Consider the following 20164-nt stretch of genomic DNA (forward strand, 5'->3'; position numbering starts at 1 on the left):
ATTAGACTATTATATCTGACTGGCTCTTAAATAGGTTTTAATGAACTTTCCTTATTTTAGCCTTCCTCTTTACCCACACTTATAGGGGTACCTGGTACAACCAATTCTGGGCCTGCTTAGGATTCTCTACTGTACTTCTCAATTGTAGTCCTTTGGGTCAAAAGTATCAGCATTTCCTGGGAACTTGTTAGAAAATTCTCAGGCCCTACCCTACCCCAGACCTACTTAATTAGAAACTCTGTTCCAGCAATTTGTGTTTTAATAAGTTATCTAGGTGTTTCTGATGCATTAGTGTAAACTAGATTGGTTCTTGGCTTTCCCCACTGCTTGTTTAGGAGTTGGCTTTCTTGGGTCAAGTCAGTTACCTCTTTTACCTGATTCCTTTCTAGTTTGTGTTGCTAGAGTCTTCTCTCCAGTTTTCCCCATCTGTGTGGAGATATATATATATATATATATATATATTCCATATATATATGTGGATATATATTTACATGTATATGTATATATATGTGTGTGTGTATATATATGTGTGTGTGTGTATTTTTTAAATCCTTTTATTGTAGTTTAAGAGAGTACAACTAGATGCATGAGTTCATTTGCCATCTTTACCTGGAAGTCTATTTGCATTCATTCTTTAAGCTTTTTCATTCCCAATAAAATGCAGCTGTTAAAGCAATCAATAACTGTTACTAAATCCAAAGGATATTTTAGTTCTCATCTTATCAGGCCTCTCAGCAGCTTTAACTTACTTATTTCCATTTTGAAATACTCTTTTCTTCAGTTCTGGGATACCCATTTGCCTTCTGCCTGACTTATAAAGTTGTAGTTCCTCAAAACTGGGGCTCTCTAGATAATTTTTTCTATTGCTATGGCATTACATACTGTTTCTCTCTCTGCCTTGACCTCCCTTCTGAATGACAGACTTATATATAACAGCTCACTAGACATCTTTACTTGTCTATTTCACATACATATGATACTTAACATGCCTAAAACAACCCTTGAGCCCATGCTTAAATCCTGCTCTGTATTTTCTCCCTGGTTCATAACTGACATACATTTCCATACGCTCAGCTGCTTAGGTAAGAAATTTCAGAATCATTCCTGATACTGCTCTCCCATCAACTCTCACATTCAAACCATTAGCCATTTTGCCATTGTTACCTCTAGAATGTTTCTCAATCAGTACATTTTTCTCCATCCACTCTAGTTCAAGCCATAATCATTTTTTGTCTGGACCTCTGCAAAAGTATACTTGCTTCCACTCTTGTACCCTCCAATCCACTCATATTCCATATAAGAGTCAGAGTAATCTTTTAAAAAGATAAATTCCATCATGTCAATCTCCACTCCAAAGCAGTCACTGGCTCCCCATTGTACTTAGAATTAAAGACTGAACTCATTTAATATGGTCTATCATGACCTCCCTGGTCTGGTCCCCCTGTCTCTTTCCCTCTTACTACATTCTGGCTAATCTGGTCTTTTTAGATCCTCTTAAAGAATTGAAGGTTTTAGGAGTTTTGAACTTGCTGTTCTCTTTGGTCGAAAAAATCTTCCTCCATTCCCTTTGCTCAAATAATTCCTAATATTCTTTTTTTGGTTTAACTGTATGTGGCTTATACATAAACCATGTCCTGCTGGTTACTATGTCTTATAGTATCTTGTTCTTTTTTTTCATAGTACTTAAGACCATTTGAATTTTAAATTTACTTGTGTGTTTAATACCTGTGTCCTCCACTACAGGAAGATATGATGTCCTCCAAACATTAGATTGTTTTAGATAGTAGGGAGCATAACTTTTGTTCTCCATTGTATATAGTAAGTACTCAAAAAGTACTTGCTGAATGGAAAGAATTGACTTTGCCTAAGGTCTCAAAGAGCAAATCCAAGATTCAAAATCAAGTTTCCCCTTTCAGATCTTTAAAATACTTCATTTTAAAAATTACTCCATACTTCCTACATAAGATGCTTTATTTCTAAGTGCTTTTGACACATTTTAATAAATGCTCTACTGTATACAATTTAATTCTATGTAACATTCTGAATAATATTGTTAATGTCTATTCTAAGTACTAGCATCTCTACAGTGTTTAACAAAAGATTTTCATATTTGAAAATAAAGTTAGTATTTGAAAGGAAATACTTATTGTAGCTTTCACAAAACATCATTTACCAAGTAAGAGATTTAAATAATGGTAAGTCAGGACAATTATATCTTAGTGATTTTTATAGGTGTAAACTCTAATTTTAAGGGGGAAATTGTGATTAATGTGATTTTAACTTCAAATATTAAATATTAACTTCAAGAATCACTAAGTCTGAATGACTCAATATTCTAACTGTGAATTTGGGCAAGTCATTGACTCTTTTTTTAAATAAATTTATTTATTTATTTATTTATGGCTGCATTGGGTCTTCGTTGCTGCACGCGGGCTTTCTCTAGTTGTGGTGTGCAGGCTTCTCATTGCGGTGGCTTCTCTTGTTGCGAGCACGGGCTCTAGGCGCACGGCCTTTAGGCGCATGGGCTTCAGCAGTTGTGGCTCACGGGCTCTAGAGCGCAGGCTCAGTAGTTGTGGCGCACGGGCTTAGCTGCTCTGCAGCATGTGGGATCTTCCCGGACTGGGGCTTGAACCCATGTTCCCTGCATTGGCAGGCGGATTCCCAACCACTGAGCCACCAGGGAAGCCCCAAGTCATTGACTCTTAATCTGCTGACCATGCCTTATCTGATCTCAGCTTCACTTCTGTCTTTAATTTCTTCATAGCTTAAACATTTATAATTCTCTAACAGCAATTATTAATTAATTAAACAAAATTTTATTGAGTGTTTACTCTGTGCTAGTCATTGTGCTAGGTGCTGGTAATTCAGCTTATATTTCAGTGGACACTGATATTAAACAAGTGAATATACAAACAAGATAATCTCAGGTGCTGAGGGCTTTTAAAGTTGGGTAAGGAACAGGGGAGAAAAGAGGCTGACTTTAGGCAGTTGGAAAGGTCTCTAAGAGGTATCTTTTGAGATGAACATGAATGACAAGAAGGCAGCCAAGAGAAGATTTGGGAAAAGGCAGTCCATACAAAGCAGTGCTTTTAAAATTGCAGGCCGTGACCCATTTGTAGACCATGAAATCAATTAAGTGGGCTGGGACCATAATTGAAAAAACAGTAGAACACATCACATGAAGTAAAATTTTTGTTTTAGTTATTCATATATTTATACAAATGTATATGTGTGTGTACATACCTACATACATATGCATGCATGCCTACACGGGTCACAATGTTAAGTGTATTTCTTACTATAGCGAAGTCAAAAAAGTTTGAAAGCCAGAGGCAGAGAAACCACTCAGTCTGAAGGTCTTATGGGCAGGAAAAGAGCTTTGTGAGTCATAGGGAGAAAGAAGGCCAGCATGGCTGAAGTGAGCACTGGCGAGAAGTGGTATGAAAAGAGGTAGGAAATGTATATAATTTTCCTGCACATAACCTCCAGCCAGCATCTTAAATCTGGACTGCCACCTTTGTTCTTGTCATGGTTCATCATTAAGAGAACAGAGGAGGGAATTCCCTGGTGGTCCAGTGGTTAGGACTCTGCATTTTCACTGCCGAGGGGCCGGGTTCAGTCACTGATCCGGGAACTAGGATCCCAGAAGCCACGTGGTGTGGCCAAAAAAAAAGAGAACACAGGAGAATAATCTCCCTGCTTTAATGTCACTTTATCAACTGTCACTAAAAGAAGTTAGCAGTTACACTAATGTGACTCTGAAATTAATATCTAAACTGAGCATGTATTTTATAATAAGATTGCATTACTTGAATAATTAAAAAATGAAAAATAAAACCAAGTTCTATAAAACCCAGGGGAGCCTTCTGGCCTTCAGAGCCTCCTTATAATGAAAAATGGTGAGGTTAGTTAGCATTATTTAGCTTTGCAAATTTCTTGAATATAAATACAAAAGGAAATAGTAAGAGACCACTTAATTCAAATGTAGAGGGAAAAAAATCAAGACTATGGGACTGTACATGTAGCTCTTCAATTACCCACTTAAGTGTCCTCATAATTTATTAATATTTAACCTCTGGGCCCTCCGATCTCTTAAAAAAGAAAAAGGTGGTTCAGTAAGGTCCCTTCATACTGTAAAATTTTATGATTCTAAATAATTTTAGAATCATTTACTATTTTAAACATTGCAAAAATTAACCTGGTGTTTTATCAGATTTTTTTTTTTAAAGAGGAAGTTACATGATATATAATGAAGATAATGTCCTTAACTTTACAGTAGATGACACAGTGTTTGGAGAATTAGAAGAAAAGGTCAGAGTTATCTTTGGAAGTTTGTTGTACCTACGTTGATCTGCACTTTGGAACCGTGAGGACCTTTTCACATCACCAGATCAGTATATTGATAAATAACAAGCTTCCTAAAAAGAAAGTTTAAACGCCAAGTTATGTGTAACTACAGCTTGACAAAGACTCTCCAGGCAAGGTAAATGGAAAGTGAGTTGGCAACACAACTCACCTACAAGTTCTCCAATCATGAAAAGCAAGTAAAGAACGGCAGCAATGGTCAATCTGGTTTTCACCTTTCTCTGCTTCAGCAACTCTCTCTGTTTGCTGCAGCTGTCACAGGGGTCCACCTTCAAACTCAGCTGACTGTTGGTCAAAGGTAAGTCCTGGTCCAGCAAGGAATCATCGTCGGCCTGGAGGGCCGGGTGCGCCCCGTTAACAGGCCTTTCCGGGGTTTCAGAACCATCGTCGGCCACCACAACTCTAAGTTTGTTAAACCGAGAAAGCCCCTCATCCCCCACCTCGTCCGAGAAGTCAAAGGCGCTGGTGTCATTTAAAAACAGCGGCGCATCATCCTTCCTCAGCAGAGATTTGAGGCGCTTCCACACGCCGGATCCGGCCATGGCAGAGGCTGAGCGGCCGCGGCGCCGAACGACTCGGTGCAGGCGGACAGCCGGCGGCTCCTACTTCACCCGAGTGCCAGTTCCCGATGGCACTGCCGCGCGTCCCTCCCCATCCTGTAGAAAACGAAACTCAGTATAAATTAAAGGCGCCCCAACAAAGCCCACAAGTTCCGAAGCCCGGGGCGGCGGGGGTGCCGGGGCTCCGAAAGGGGGGAGCGCTCTACCTGGGGCGCCGCCGCGGTGCCGCCGCTCATCTCCCCGCCCCCGGCCGGCTCGGCGGGGCAGGCACGCACAGCTCGGCCCGGGGCTGCGGGGCAGCGGGGCCGTCCTCGCGCCTGCGGCGCCCACAGCTCCAGGCCGGCTCCCCGGGTCTGACAGGTTCGGTGTCGGGAGCCCGCGGCCGCCGCCCCTCCCCGCCCTGCGCGAGGCCGCGCGCGTGCGCCGGAGCAGCCGCGGGCGAGGCGCGCGAGGGAGGGGTCGGCACGAGGACACGCAGGCCCTGCGCGCTGGGCTGGGGCGCCTGCGAGGGACGGGACAGGGGGCGCCCCTCGTCCCGCTCCTGGATGCGGATCCCGCGGGCGCGCCTCTGCCCGGGGGACACTCACAGACGAAGCCCCTGTCTCCCGCGCGGCCCTTCCACTTCCCGAGGCTGCGAGGCATGAGCGGATGGAGCTGGAGTCCGCGGGCTAAGTGGGTAGATTCGAGTGGTCCCGCCCACCCGGGGCTGGGCGTTGCTGCCGGGAGTTCGCTCCACCGAAGGAGGGCCTAGAGAATCCTGGGCTGGGATTTGGGTTTCGGATGCTCGGCAGAAAACGAATTTAGCGTTTTCTTTTAAGTGGGTTGCTGAGCCGCTTTTGTCTCCTCGAATCGCTGCCTCTCTGGCAAATTGGCAGAATTTGCTGCACAGTCAGGTCAGCTTGGAGAGGGCAAGGCTTGTGGTCGTCAGCAGTTCTGTGTCCTGCGTTATATTACTGTTTTTTTCAGCAAATGTGTGTTGTCCTCTGTGTGCTCACCGCCAGGTTCCTTTTGCCTCCAAGGTATTTACAGTATGGACTAAACCCCAGCACAGAAAATCTAGTAGAGGTATCTGTACTGGCCGTTGGTTTTGTTTAACAACAAGATTTAAAAAGAATTAAGTTTTTAGTAGTAGCTTCTAATTTAGATCTACATTTTAAGGACAAAATGAAGTGACCGTAAGCCCCCCCTCCCGCTTCTCCGGCGATTCCCTGGATGGGTCTTAGGGGATTCGGAGGCCTTAAAATTATGTGCATAATTTTGTGGGTGTATGTATTTCCTTCAGTAAGTCCCTTAGCTTTCATCATATTCTCAAATGGGCACTCAAGATTTAAAACAACAACAACACTGTTAGAAGAACTCATAGATCAAGCCTCTAGCTTCTACTTGGAGTTGAATTACAGTGCAAACTCCCATTTATCCAATGTTTATAAATGTATTTTGACAACAGTCTACATGAATTACCAAATTTCAAGTTACAAAAAGTACAATATAGAAAGTCATATGAAACATCATTTTCCTCTGAAGATCCGGATGATACTTTAGAACCTTGCATGTCTCTGGTGCAAGAGCAGCAACTGTTTTTGGAATCCAGGGCAATCCATCACTTTTGAATGCCCACAATATTCCTGGAGAGCTGCAGCCATGGGGGTCAGGTCTAGGGAACTGGGGGTCAGAGATCAATAACCAGGGGACCCAGGTCATTATCGACAGAAGGGAGAAAGTTTCCTGAATGTTGCTTTCTTAATTCCAAATATCTTAATCCACCCAGATTGGGAGTAGTTTATTTGTTGTTTTTACTTTTAGTTTGTTATATTGCCTGAAATTCTACTAACGAGAGATACAAATGAATAGAGCAAGTATTTCAGGAATGTGATCACTCTTTAGTATACATTTTGCAAATGAGATTCCATTTAAGGAATGGGGATAGATGTTTTTAAAGCAAGATGAGGCAAGAGCATGGATTTTGGGGGGTATTTACAGTAAACTCTGCAGCTCTGCACCCCGGTTTATTTTTTACTATTTTGTGTACTGAGTACCTAGAGAGAGTAATGGGAGGACAACAAAAACTATAGGGTATTTTAAGGTATGTCCACACATTCTGTGATATGCTTCCCATCAATAGGTAGAGCTTAATTCCCCTTCCCACTGAGTGTGGGCTGCTCTTAATGTATAACTTGTGGCTCATTATGAACAGAATATGGGTGAAGTGACAGTGTGTGACTTACAAGACTAGGTCATAAAAGGCATTGCAGCTACCTTCCTGTTCTCACTCTTGGATCACTGGTACCTAGGGAAGCCAGAGCTATCATGTCATGAGGAACTCAAGCAGCCCTGTGGAAAGGCTCACATGATGAGGAACTGAGGCCTCCTGCCAACAGCCATATGAGTGAGCCATATTGGAAGTGAATCCTGCAGCCCCAGTAAAGCCTTCAGGTGACTGTAGCTTGGGTGATGCTGACTGAAACCTCATGAGAGAGCCTGAGCAGAATCACCCAGATAATGCACTCTCAGATGACCCACAGAGACTCTGAGATGATAAATGTTTATTGTTTTAATATGGTAAGTTTTGGAGTACTTCGTTACACAACAATAGATGGCTAATATAGTCTATGTCAACTTTCCTCTGTACCAGGAAAGATACCTTTCTTAGTCTTTTATCACATGGGCTCTTGTTCCTAGGCCTGCCTTGGGCTAGTGGCATGGTTTCTATCATTGAACTTTAAAATGGGCTAAATAAATAGACTTCTGTGAATAGTCTTGGAATGTAACCACCATTTTCAACCTTATGTCTATGTATTCAGAGTTTATAACAGTAGACAAACCAACTTTTGAAACACAACTGATTTATAAGCTGAGTACTGCCTGCAATTCTGCTAGCTCTTGTTCAGTATGCCATTCTTTTATAAGAGACTTAATACTTCTTTTTAGTATGAAGAGCTTTTCTGCATGGGCAAATGGAAGAAGTTGTCAACGATTTAGGCTATCTCTTAACCAGGTAACCCATAATACACAGATTGTTTAGGTAATAACAGAGGCCTGTCATTTTAACTTCAGGACGCATATCTTGGGGCAGTTAACTGGAATAGATGCAAAATACCCTATGTCAAAACCTGTTTTCTGGCCCAGATATCTCTTAGAACAAATGACAGTGCTAAAAATAATACTACAGCTAACATTTACTTAAGGCTTGTTTATGTGCCAGGCACTATGCAGGGGACCTGATTTATCTGAGCTCATTTAATCCTTACAACATCACTATGAAGAAGGTATTGATTCAAAGCATGGGTCTTGGAGTCAGACTGCTTGTGTTAGAATCCTGGCTTTGCATCTGAGAGTCGTATAATTTCTGGCAAACTATTTAACCTCTTCGTGCTTCAATTTTCATACCTATGAAGTGGGGATGATAATGGTACCTGCTTCACAGGGCCATGATGAGGGTTAATGGATGTAAAGCATGTAAAACTTAGCATACCTAGTTCCTAGCACATAGTAAGTGCTCAATCAATGTCAGCTATTACTATTTTTTTAAGTAGGTGGAGACATGGAACCTCAGGGAGATTAAGTAACTTGGCCACAGTCGTGAAGCTAGCAAACAGCAGGAACTCAGTTCCCGATCAGTTTGGTTTCAGAGCTCAAGCTCTTAACCATCACTCTACACTGTCCCTCTCGGTTTCTTTCTGCATAAAAATGGAATGATCTGCAAAAAAGCATCTAGACTTCTTGCGGTATGTCAGGAGAGATCCCTGTTTCATATATGAAAGATTTGCCAGCACCTGGAGACCTCTGCGTTGTCCGGTGAAATCCCTCTTGGGAATGGAGGGAAAAAAAGTGGAAAAGTTTTTTTAAAACTGAAATGTGGAAAAGGTGCTTCATCTACTTAGTTGACAGGTTCAAATGCTGTATATTCCGCATCATGAGAACTCCTTTCTCCATTGGAATATGTGGCGATAGGAGGTTCCCATAGGATGATTTTGGAATGTGTTCCCTTATCTTTTTCAGGAGGGGATGAAAGCTGTTGGGTGGGCATGAACGAGGGTTAGTGATGTGATACACCACTGCGGTGAACGGTGAACGTAATCATTTCTTCTTTCTGTGGGTTACTCTAGTAACAGAGAGGCTGGAGATTCAGTTTAACCCCTCCTCCAGGGAAGAAGAAGAAATACCAGAAATAGATTGCCTGAGGACAGGCAGTTGCCTTCTTGGACGGGGAGGAGATAAAGGAGAAGATCTCTGGCCCTGGAGACCATCTACCCTGTCACCAACCTGTGAGCCAAAACCTACACTTAGTCAAGTTCATTGTTTTCATATCTTTGTTTTTGTCTTTGCTTAGTGTTTAAATTAAACATTCCCATGGATTTCTCTAACCACGTCTGGCTGAAATGAGAGGGAATAATGAGGTCCCAGCTGGGACGGTAATTTGAGAACTAAGCACACCAGTCTTGGAATCTGGAGGTGGCGGCTGGGCTGAGGGAGCTTGAAGGTGAGGGTGGAACTTGTAGAGCCTGGTTCAGCTTATAATTTGGTCATTCATTCACTATGATCTCTAGCAGTGTACTATTGCTGAACTTATTTTCTTGTGTGTTAACAGTGGAAAATAATATTTGTTCTACCTATTTCATAGGGACACTGTAAGAATCCAATGAGATTTTGTATGTGAAAGCGTCCCCTTACCTACTTCACTAGTGAGAACTGTTAAAGACCATGCCATCTGAACCAAACTGCAAAGCAGGGGTACAGACAAATGCTGGTCCTCAAATATCTTCCACTTGTGCCTGTCCCTTCTGAGGACTGCTACACTCCATCCTTGGTTTATTAATAACATGTTTTGACTCACTTAGACCTCTAGGTCACCACCACATACGTTTCACTGTTAAAATTCCTTTATTTCTATCCTAGGCTCTGTTTGTGTCCATAGCACCTAACGTCGTGCTCAGAGCAGGAACCCTGTAAATACACGTGGATTAATAGATGAAAATATTCTGGTTATAGAGAGCTCATCCATGACTTTAAATTCCCCTCTAACAAACATTTCTGTTTCTTTAAGCCGGTGTGTAAAGTCATTTGTAAGAAATTCTTATTGGTGAGGTCAATGTGTCTCATAATGATTAGAGATTATTGATACACTAGTAGTCAGTTTGTGTTTATACTAGACTTATTTCAAAGAACATTATAACGTTTATGAATTAAGCTGGGACAGAGAAGCAGCTGCAGACAAAGTGACTCTTTTGTGGCCCCTGACAACTGGTGGCTTTAAACAATGAAGGCCATTGTATAAGAACTCCCTCCCGGGGTTATTGTGAGGATTAATTAGATTAAAATCTACAAAATGCTTTGACTTTTTCCCAGAATTCTTTTATAAATAAAGATGGCTTTAATTTTTTTAAAAGTATCTTCATATTGGTCCTCCTAGAATCAAATGAAACAAGTTCACCTACTGTTTAACCCTCTGTATTCCCTGAAGCAAAAAGCCAGACTAAGCCAACCTAAATTACCTTTAATGGTTTTAAGCGGGCTACCAGTGCACACATGACTGAGCAGAATTTAGTACCCTAATCACATCTTTGTGAACTTGGTGTATGATTTACATGACACAATAATGCCTTGTAATCACTATGCTACATGGTCATTAGATATAAGTTACTGCAATTATTACAGCTGTTTTATACTGAGCAACAAAGTTTTACTCTCCTCTGTTATTTATATTTTAATAACTCACATTCTGCTCATTTACAAATAGGGTTTCAGGCAGCCTTCCCTTTAGTAGTTCCTCCCTATCTTCAAACATTGCAAATGTTGAAAATTTTCCCTGCTACCAGGTACTGTTCGATCCTCATTATTTACACAGACACACATACAGACACCAGATAAAAGACAGGAGTCCTAGATCCAATTCTCCAACAGTTGAGGTTCCTTGGGAACCCCTTTTCCTCAGTTTCTTGGTCTCCTTTGTCCCCAGTGACCCAGCCGACCCATGCAGTCCCTTCCCCTGACCCAGAAGGAGCCACTCTGCACATTCTGGTTGACGGGCTTGAGGCAGCAGACTCTCTGGAGCAGGCCCACATGAGGTCTGGGGTACAGTAGGACAAGAGGCCTGTTGGGGGACTTCCCTGGCGGTCCAGTGGTTAAAACTCCGAGCTCCCAATGCAGGGGGCACGTGTTCCATCCCTGGTCGGGGAACTAAGATCCCACGTGCCACATGGCGTGGCCAAAAAAAAAAAAAAAAAGACCTGTTGGGTATACCACCCCAAAATGCGCCTCAATGGCATATTATTTATTTTGAATTAAATTTATGGCCAACAGAAGAAGGGACACTCTGAATCTTCTGTCTTCCTGAAAGCAGAAAATAAATCTCTCATGTGAAAGGTGCACTCCCTGCGTCTGGAGATAGGACACCTTGATCGCCAAAGATAGGGAATTTGGGCTGAGAAGACTATATAAACAAATCTTACTACTTCTTTAGCTTACTACCCTAAGCCCAAACTCTGTTTTGATTCTTCACTAATTGGGCACCCAGATCCTAAGTTTCTTTGTCGTGTCAATTCCTTACAAATTTGTTTGTCTAAAAAGTATAAAAGCTGCCTGCTTTGGCTACTTCTTAGGTCTCATTTCTATGGGTCCTTCATGGGCATGAATTAAGATTTGTTTCTTTTTCTCCGTTAATTTTATTATTAATCCAACCACACGAATTCAAGAGGGATAGAGAGGGAAACTTCCCCCTCCCCAGTAGACCCATTGTAAATGGGGAACCCATCTGACAGGTGCCCAACTGTCCTGATTTGCTTGGCACAGAGGGGATTCCCAGGGCATGGGACTTTCGGTTTACTGGGATGAGTTTACCTCGCAGCGAGAACAGATTCCGGAACCCTGAATATTTAGATTCCTGAATGCTGGCTGTGTCTTTGCTGGGCCGGGAGAGTATCTTACTTGAGAAAGACACCTTATTCCTTTTGGGCCCGCAGCACACTGGGCTGGGTGTTCTCAGGGAACTCTGTGGATGTGACTCCTGTTACACTGAAATGGAGGAGATCAGAGGTGTCCAAGAGGGAGGCCAGCCACACCAGGTAGCACCCCCAGTGACCCCGTTAGAGCCTCCAAGGTCCCAGGTCAGCTCGGTAAGCTTTGCAGCTGTGGAAACTACCCCTGAGAATTAGGCTGAAGAAATCGGTGTACGCCCTACTGCCCAGAGAGACTGAGGAAATTACTGTGTGGCTGATAACTTAATTATCCTGAAGGATACACCTCTCCTGATGCCCCCTTCACAGGACCAGTGATATGAGAAATCAAGTTACCTTAGAGCTAGAGCAAAGGTGACAGGGAGTTTTATGTGATATTATTTCCAGGCCTCTTGGGCTCTCCTGGCCTCTTAAATGCTCCTGTTTTCCCGCTGGGGTGTTCTTCCTCATCCTCGGCGGCTGGCTAACTCCTGTTCAGCCTTCAAACCCTGTAGGTTCTGCCCAGTTTCCTACTTCTTTCCCTCCTTTCTCCTCTCTCTCCCTCCTCTCCCTCCCTCCCTCCTTCTCTTCTTCCTTTTCTTCTTTCCTCTTATTCAATAAATACTATTTGAATGCTTATCATATGCCAGTAATTAAACTATAAAGTTGAACAAGACAAAGTCTAGCTGATAACCCATCCCGCAATAGTCCTGTATACACACCACACGTTCTAAATCTTTATCACTAATTTTTCCCGAGATTACATGCAGACTGTTGATATCTATATCTATATATAACAGTTAAGTGAAAGTGCAAAATAATATAGCCTTTCTTCTCAGTTGAATTTTAGTTTAGTTTTACTGAAATCACTCCCCGGGCCCCCATCCAGGGAAGTCGTCAGATAACCGACTCCATACACTGTATACTGATTCTTATAGTCTGGGGCAGGAAATTCACACAATATTACTCTAGCTGCCTTCAGTCCTTGCCATTGTGCTTAGTTCTGAGTTGTGACCTCACAGCTCAGAGCCCTGTCTTCATTTTATAAATAGTTTGGGTATTTTTATCCCAAAGTACATTACTTTGCACTTGTTCCTGCTAAAGATCATTTGTCAGTTGTCTGAACACATGCTCAGATTTATAGGCTTTTCTGACTAGACCAAGGACTGGCAAACTTATTCTGTAAAGGGCCAGATAATAAATAATTTTAGCTTTGCAGCAATACCCCAGTGTCGGTGGCACAGCTCTGCCGCTGTGTCGTGAAAGCAGCCATGGAGGATAGTAAACGAATGAGCAGGGCTGTGTTCCCATAAAACTTTATTTATGGACACCGAAATGTGAATTTCATATAATTTTCATGTGTCACAAAGTATTAGTCTTCTTTTGATTTTTCCCAACCATTTAAAAACCATTCTTAGCTTGTGGGCTGCACAGAAATAGATGCTGGCTGGATTTGGCTCTTGGACTGTAGTTTGCTGACCCTGATCTAGACCCATCGCTAGTTAGAAGTGTTGTTAGGGGTTTTACTGCATACTCCCTCCACCTGATCACATACACATATCAGTGAGCCCCTTCCTAACACATGTGCTGGAGGATTCAGGCTGTGTACTTGTGTCCATCAATCCCTGCTTCCCAACATTCTATTAAGGCAGCCTAACTGTCCTCATATAGGTGGGGTGCAGCTGGGGTCCCAGAACCCACCAGAGTGCTCTGCTTGTGGCTGCCCAAGCCTCCCAGTGACTCCTGTGAACATGCATTGAACTTTTCAGAATGGAAATCTGACTGTGTCTCCACCGTCGTCTCACCCCCAGCTGAGTCACTCTATAAATGGAAGCCGCACTGAACTTGCGTTGTTTGAAGCTTTGACCACAGCCCTTGTAAGTGCAGGTGCCTAATTTGGAATGCTGCGCCACTCCTTTTCCTAATCAATTCTAGGTGAACTCTGGGACCACTCTCCCCCATGGCACACGTGGCACCCCAGGTCTAGAGGAGTCCATCTGTTACATGAGCTAATGCCTCATTTTGTACTTTTATTTCCATTAGTGGTGTTATTCGACTAAGAGCTGCCTCTGACTCCCTTGTTAGACTCTGCTCTATGAGAGGGGGGCTGTCTGTCTTTGCTCACCACTGTATCTCCTGCACCTGGCCCTCTGCCTGGCACATAGTAGGTGTTCAACAAGCATTTGTTGAACAGAGGCGCCAGAACCCCAGTAGACCTCAGCCTATTGGCTGGGGCATTGTTGTCTATGACAGCCCCCGCCCCCCCCTCACCAGCAGAGCGAATTGGCATGAATTACAAGATCTCTTTGAGCCTGTTTCCTCCTCTGTAAAATGGAGGTAATAACTATTATCATCGGGTTGTGGTGACTTAAAGAGATAATGTGCCTGGCACATGGCTTGCCCCAGTCATGGTGAGATTAATGTTAGTCCCCTTCCCCACTTCCTCTCATGGATGTCAACTCCATGGTTGCCTGACGCCTAACTACCTCTTGCCCAGATTCCTCAAGCGCACAGGACTCCACCTTCCTGAAGAGGCGTTTCTTCTGAGAAGTCCAGAATTAGAAATGTGGCTACCACACCACACCCTTCACACATCTGCTGCCTTTCCAGGAGCTTTCACTTGGACCCTCGAGAGTTCCCTCCCCCTACTGGAATCAACAGGCCCCCCCCCCCCCAATTGTTTTTGCTGCTGAGCTAGTTCCTTATTGCCTCACAAAACATTCCAATCTCATGCGACTTTTATTTCAGCCTCTCTGGAAACCTGTCAAAGGTTTTCTTAAGGTCTCAAAGTGGATGATATTATGCAATTCCCTTTTATCACATGCTATTTACTCCTCAAAAATTAACTAAATTTGTCAAGTTTTACCCTTCTTGCCATTCTTCTCTGAAGTTAATTTTAAGTGTTTAGCCTGCCTATTTCACAAGGAAACCATAACTTCCCAGGTTCCCTCCAAGATTTCTTAATGATAATGATTTTTTTTTTTTTTTGGTCGTGCCGCGTGGCATGCGGGATCTTAGTTGCCCCGGCCAGAGGTCAAATTCACTCCCCCTGCATTGGAATCATGGAGTCTTAACCACTGGACCACCAGGGAAGTCCCAATGATAATGAATATTATCATGTAATAAAAATTACAATATTTTACCTGCTGTATAAAAATATAAAAAAAAATACAATTAAAAAAAAAATTACAATATCTTGAGCCCACTACATGTCCACCACTGTGCTAGGGCCCTTACATACATCATTTAATTTAATCCTTATACCAACTGTACATAGTAGACACTATTATCCCCATTTTTGTACGTGGAATGAAATTTATTCCACGTAAAAAATGAAATAATGGAATAAATGAAATTTATTAGCCTCACAACTAGGAAGTGGTGGAGTCAAGATTTGTCCCAGCCAAGTGTCCCTCATCTTTCCAATCTGACATTTTCCTCCCTTCTTATTCTTGGTGGTTGGTGATGGTGGTGGGAAGGTGTGTATGTAACATTCTCACTTATATAATCTTTGGGGGGAGCAGCCACTTGTTATGACTGGTTACCCATTTTGGCGAATGGTCCTTCAGTGTCACATTAGAGTTCCATCAAAACTCACGTAGGTCTTGAAGTATTACCCTTTGATTTAAACCACTCATCATCCGTCTCTCCAACCTATATTTCTTAACAGGTTAGCTTAGTCTGTTTGGACTATTATAACAAGATACCACAAATCAAATGGCATATAAACAACAGAAATTTATTTCTCACATTTCTGGAGGCTTAGAAGTCCAAGATCAAGGTACCAGCATGGGTTGTGTTCTGGTGCGGACCCTCTTCCTGGTTCATGGCTGGCCCTTCCTGGCTGTGTCCTCACATAGTAGAAGGGGCTAGGGAGCTCAGTGGGCTCTCCTTTATAAGAACACGAATCCTTTATGAGATCCATACTGAAGTAAGTGGGGATGAAATGACTTTGGTCTAGCATTTGCTTTAAAATATTTTCTTATTTTTTTTAAGATTTTTTTTTTTTTGATGTGGACCATTTTTAAAGTCTTTATTGAATTTATTACAATATTGCTTCTGCTTTATGTTTTGATATTTTGGCCGCAAGTCATGTGGGATCTTAGCTCCCTGACGAGGGATCGAACCCGCACCCCCTGCATTGGAAGGTGAAGTCTTAACCACTGGACCGCCAGGGAAGTCCCTTTTTTTTTTTTTTTTCTCTTTTAAAAAAAAAAATTTTAGTTTTTAAAAGTGCAGGAAAGTGAAGCAAGTATGGGATTCGATAATGATTTAACTTGGTTAATGAGTATTCTACATTATTCATTATACATTATATAATGTTATACATATTCATTATACAACTTTTTCTGCTTCTTTGTGTTGGAAATTTTCTTAATATAAAAATTAAAAATATAAAGAAAATGACAATAATTTACAGAGATAAGTAAAATAAGTTACCTGGATGTTCAAGTTACCTTCACCAGGAATACAACATGGAAAGCTAATTTGATTTAAGACTGCTGGGTACACCTGCAGTCCTAGCAAGGGGCGTTAGCTGGAGGATCCAAGCTAATGGTTCCATGCTCTGGGGTCATTTCCACCAAGGAGAGTCACCCACTGGGGGGGCCTGGCAGGACTCCCATCCCTCAGACTTGCTTGAAAAGATATTGGCTTTCTCTGAGCTGCCCTAGTCCAGATAGAAGCTCAGTCTTCTGGCTTGTAGGATTCTATCTGTGTCTAAATCCTGAACATCACCTCACTACTATATTGCTATAATTTCTGTTATTTTTGTAACATGACAATGTGTACCACAAAAGACGATTGTCCTGTTAACCATATAAGATGACTGAACCATCCTTTCTGTTTTCCACATCTTCCTCCAAAAACAATTCTGTTTAGTAAATTACAACTCCAGTATGGTCCCATCTCCCTAAGAATACAACCAGAGCATCTTTGAGTGCCCCCGAACTCTCTGCTTACTCATTCACAGCTTCCTACTTTACTCCAACAGACAACTGATCCTCTCCTTTGTGTTTAACTTTTTAGAGGATGGCTTAGTCTCTCATTTCAAGTCTTGAGGGGCACCTCATGGTTGTTCCCTCCCATCCCAGCCATGTCTCCGATGGAGCTGTCCATTATCCATCACAGTTAAAGCCTAATCAGCTCAAGACCAGCAGGAACAAGCCTGTAGTCTGACAAAATCAGCCTCACGGCAAGGGGGTGCACTACAGAGCTGTGACGTGCTGCCCTCCACAAAGGACCTCTAGCAGCTGTATTCTGTTTTTTTTTTCACTGTAACATTATTTTTCTTTTCTTTTTTAATTGAATGAAAGATTCTTTAAATTCTATAGTGCTTTACAATTTTCAAAAGTTTCACACGTGATTTCATAGAATCCCATAATAATCTCTTTTTCCTATCCCCTACCCTTATGTGGTCCCTCCCCCCCTTCCCTCTCCCCGTTGGTAACCACTAGTTTGTTCTCTATATCTGTGAGTTAGCAGCTGTGTTCTTATGGGATGTTTAGATTAATTACAGAATGAACTTTCCTCACGTGTCTACAGATGAATTAGCACCAGAGAGATCATTTTTACAGAGTGACAGTTCGCTTCAAGAGCATAGAGTGAGGGCTCCAGAGGCCTCTGGGTCTGAGCTCTCCCGTGTGACCCCTGTACCCTGGGACTGTGATGGTCACTCAGGCAATGACATTGACCCGTCTGTGGCCAGGAGCTCCTGTCTCCCCTTCTGTTCTTCTGTCCCAAGGTAAGTTCCAGGGATTGTCTCAAGACTTAGACATCTGATGTCTGCATCCATCCCACTCCCCATCCCCATGTCAGGCACTTAAATCCTGTTCCAGGCTGAGGGGGTGGGTGCCTCTATTGCTGCCACCAGTGGCAGCAGGGATCTATTTCTCCTGCTTCCAGCTTCTGGTTTTGCTCTAAGACCTCATATTCTTGGGATACGTGACAGACCCTGCTAACTCAACTGCTGGTTCAGCTCCTGTTCCTGCTGGCAGCTCCCTTCCATCAGATGTCTTAGGGGCTGAAACCTGAGAAGCGAAGGGCAAGGTGAGGATTCCTGGCCTTGCAGCCTGACCTGTCTGCCCAACTCTCTGCCTTGTTTGCCCTTCACCAGCTCCAGGAATGACAGAGGTGGCTAAAGAGACGCTAATGCTACCCCCATGGTTTACAGTGCATTTTCAAAGGCATGATTTAATTTGATCCTCTTTCAGATCTGTGAGATAGTTATTCCTATTTAAAGAGATAAGAAGTTAGGGCAACATGAGGTTAAGTAATGTGTTTACAGTTACAGAGTTAATTGGCAGCAAGACCATGATGTGAAGTGAGGTATTCTGTCTCCTGGGGGAGCTTATCTGTATCTAAATCCAATTTATTACTAAACCACTATATTTCTATAATTAAAATATTATTTGTAGCAACCAAGTTGTATTACCATAGAAGATGACTCATTATCAGTAGCAGGCTGAGATTGTTCCAATAGCCAAATGCCATATTTCATTTTCATCCATGTGGTGAATGTACTATTTTTTCCTAATTTTTCATCACGAGGAGTCAATAGATAATATATATAGTTGATAAATCAAGAAAAAGAGGTATAAATATATTACATACAGTTTCAGTGGTAATCAACAGTAGAACTTAAGTCAGAAACTACTAATAAAACCTTTGAGTAATGGGCGTGGGAGTGGTGCGGTTGGTGGGGATGGGTGGTGGGAGATTTTTGTTTCTCATTTTAGGAACTTCTGTACAGTCTGAGTTTTTAGAACATGTGCGAGTATTACTTTTTTTTAAAAATAGATCTTTATTGGAGTATAAGTGTTTCACAATACTGCGTGTAGTTTCTGTTGTACAACAAAGTGAATCAGCCATATGCATACATATGTCCCCATATCCCCTCCCTGTTGGATTGGAAGAATCAATATTGTGAAAATGACTATACTACCCAAAGCAATCTACAGATTCAATGCAATCCCTATCAAACTACCAGTGGCATTCTTCACAGAATTAGAACAAAAAATTTTACGATTCGTATGGAAACACAAAAGACCCCGAAGAGCCAAAGCAATCTTGAGAAAGAAAAATGGAGCTGGAGGAATCAGGCTCCCTGACTTCAAACTATACCACAAAGCTACAGTAATCAATACAGTATGGTACTGGCACAAAAACAGAAATATAGATCAATGGTACAGGATAGAATGCCCAGAGATAAACCCACGCACATATGGGCGCCTAATTTACAACAAAGCAGGCAAGAACATACAATGGAGAAAAGACAGCCTCTTCAATAAGTGGTGCTGGGAAAACTGGACAGCTACATGTAAAAGAATGAAATTAGAACACTCCCTAACACCATACACGAATAGATTAAAGACTTAATACTTTAAGTATTAAGTATAAAGACTTTAAAATAATAAAGACTTTATTAATACTTAATACTCCAAATGGATTAAAGACTTAACGGTGAGTATTACTTTTAAATAAAGAATTTAAAAATAGGAAAAAAATGAAATAAAATAAAAAGTATCCCATCAGTGAGGGATTGTTTAGTCATACGTAATACTAGGCAGCCAGTAGAAAAACCGAGGTCCATCTATACAAATTTTAAGTAAGAAAAACAAACTGCAGAATGGTGTGGTTAGGATAATATCATTTATTTTGAATATTGTGTGTGTGCATATGCATGTGAGTGTACCTGCACACCAAGCTGGGAGGATGTATATCAAAGTGATAGCCAAGTATGGGGATACATGGCAAAGTGGGGAGGAGAGAAAAGACTTTTTAAATATTCTACACTTTTGTATACCGTTTTTAAAAAATTTTTATTTTATATTGGAGTATAGTTGATTTACAATGTTGTTATACTGTTTGTTTTTTCAAGGAGCATGCATTGAATATGAATGTATGGAACGTTCTGCAGGTTCAAAGCTAAAGTGATTCTGAGTGTGTCCCTTTTCTTTTTTGCTATGGAAGAGCCAAGCATCACAGTACTGTGTTAGGTATGAGGGTCAGGATATTACACTGACCTTTAGGGAGGAAATTCACTGGTTCTCTGCTCCTTAGTATTGTTGCCAAAGGGAAGTTTGTGAATTGAATCACTCCACTGTCATGCCTTAACGTCACCACAGAGGTAACCAAAAGTCTGATTCGTGTTTCTTTTTATATAGTTCTATTTCCTTCCTCTGCTCGGTTTTGAGCAAATGTCACCAAGAGTGTGTGGGATTTAAATCTCCAAGTCTAGTATCTGATGATCGTGGCAAGGTATCTGTCTCACACTTTGGAGTTCTGGACTTGGGGGTCTTGAGTAAC

General features: G+C 42.0%; 2 protein-coding genes across 8 annotated transcripts in view; one reads left to right on the forward strand and one right to left on the reverse strand.

Annotated features, from left to right (window-relative positions):
• Positions 1-5650, reverse strand: part of SLC30A4 (solute carrier family 30 member 4) — a 30796-nt gene extending 25146 nt beyond the window's left edge. The window contains exons 1-2 of one of the 5 annotated variants that reach the window (XM_082450144.1): positions 5513-5650; positions 4517-5021 (exon numbers count right to left, since the gene is read on the reverse strand). In XM_082450144.1, coding sequence (XP_082306270.1) covers positions 4517-4907 — 391 coding nt within the window. In that variant the 5' untranslated portion in view covers positions 4908-5021; positions 5513-5650. Of the gene's footprint in view, positions 1-4516; positions 5022-5131; positions 5344-5512 lie in introns of those variants that run through there. The other 4 variants (XM_082450145.1, XM_082450143.1, XM_082450146.1 and 1 more) reach the window with 4 other exon arrangements.
• The window catches only part of BLOC1S6 (biogenesis of lysosomal organelles complex 1 subunit 6), a 91595-nt gene continuing 76808 nt past the window's right edge, over positions 5378-20164 (forward strand). Inside the window, exons 1-4 of one of the 3 annotated variants that reach the window (XM_082450163.1) lie at positions 5378-5597; positions 7217-7484; positions 9032-9190; positions 17402-17600. In XM_082450163.1, the coding sequence (XP_082306289.1) occupies positions 17525-17600 (76 nt within the window). In that variant the 5' untranslated portion in view covers positions 5378-5597; positions 7217-7484; positions 9032-9190; positions 17402-17524. Of the gene's footprint in view, positions 5598-7216; positions 7485-9031; positions 9191-14437; positions 17601-20164 lie in introns of those variants that run through there. The other 2 variants (XM_082450164.1, XM_082450162.1) reach the window with 2 other exon arrangements.

Source organism: Balaenoptera physalus (assembly GCF_965194825.1).
Source record: "Balaenoptera physalus genome assembly, chromosome: 2".
Taxonomy (NCBI): Eukaryota; Metazoa; Chordata; class Mammalia; order Artiodactyla; family Balaenopteridae; genus Balaenoptera; species Balaenoptera physalus.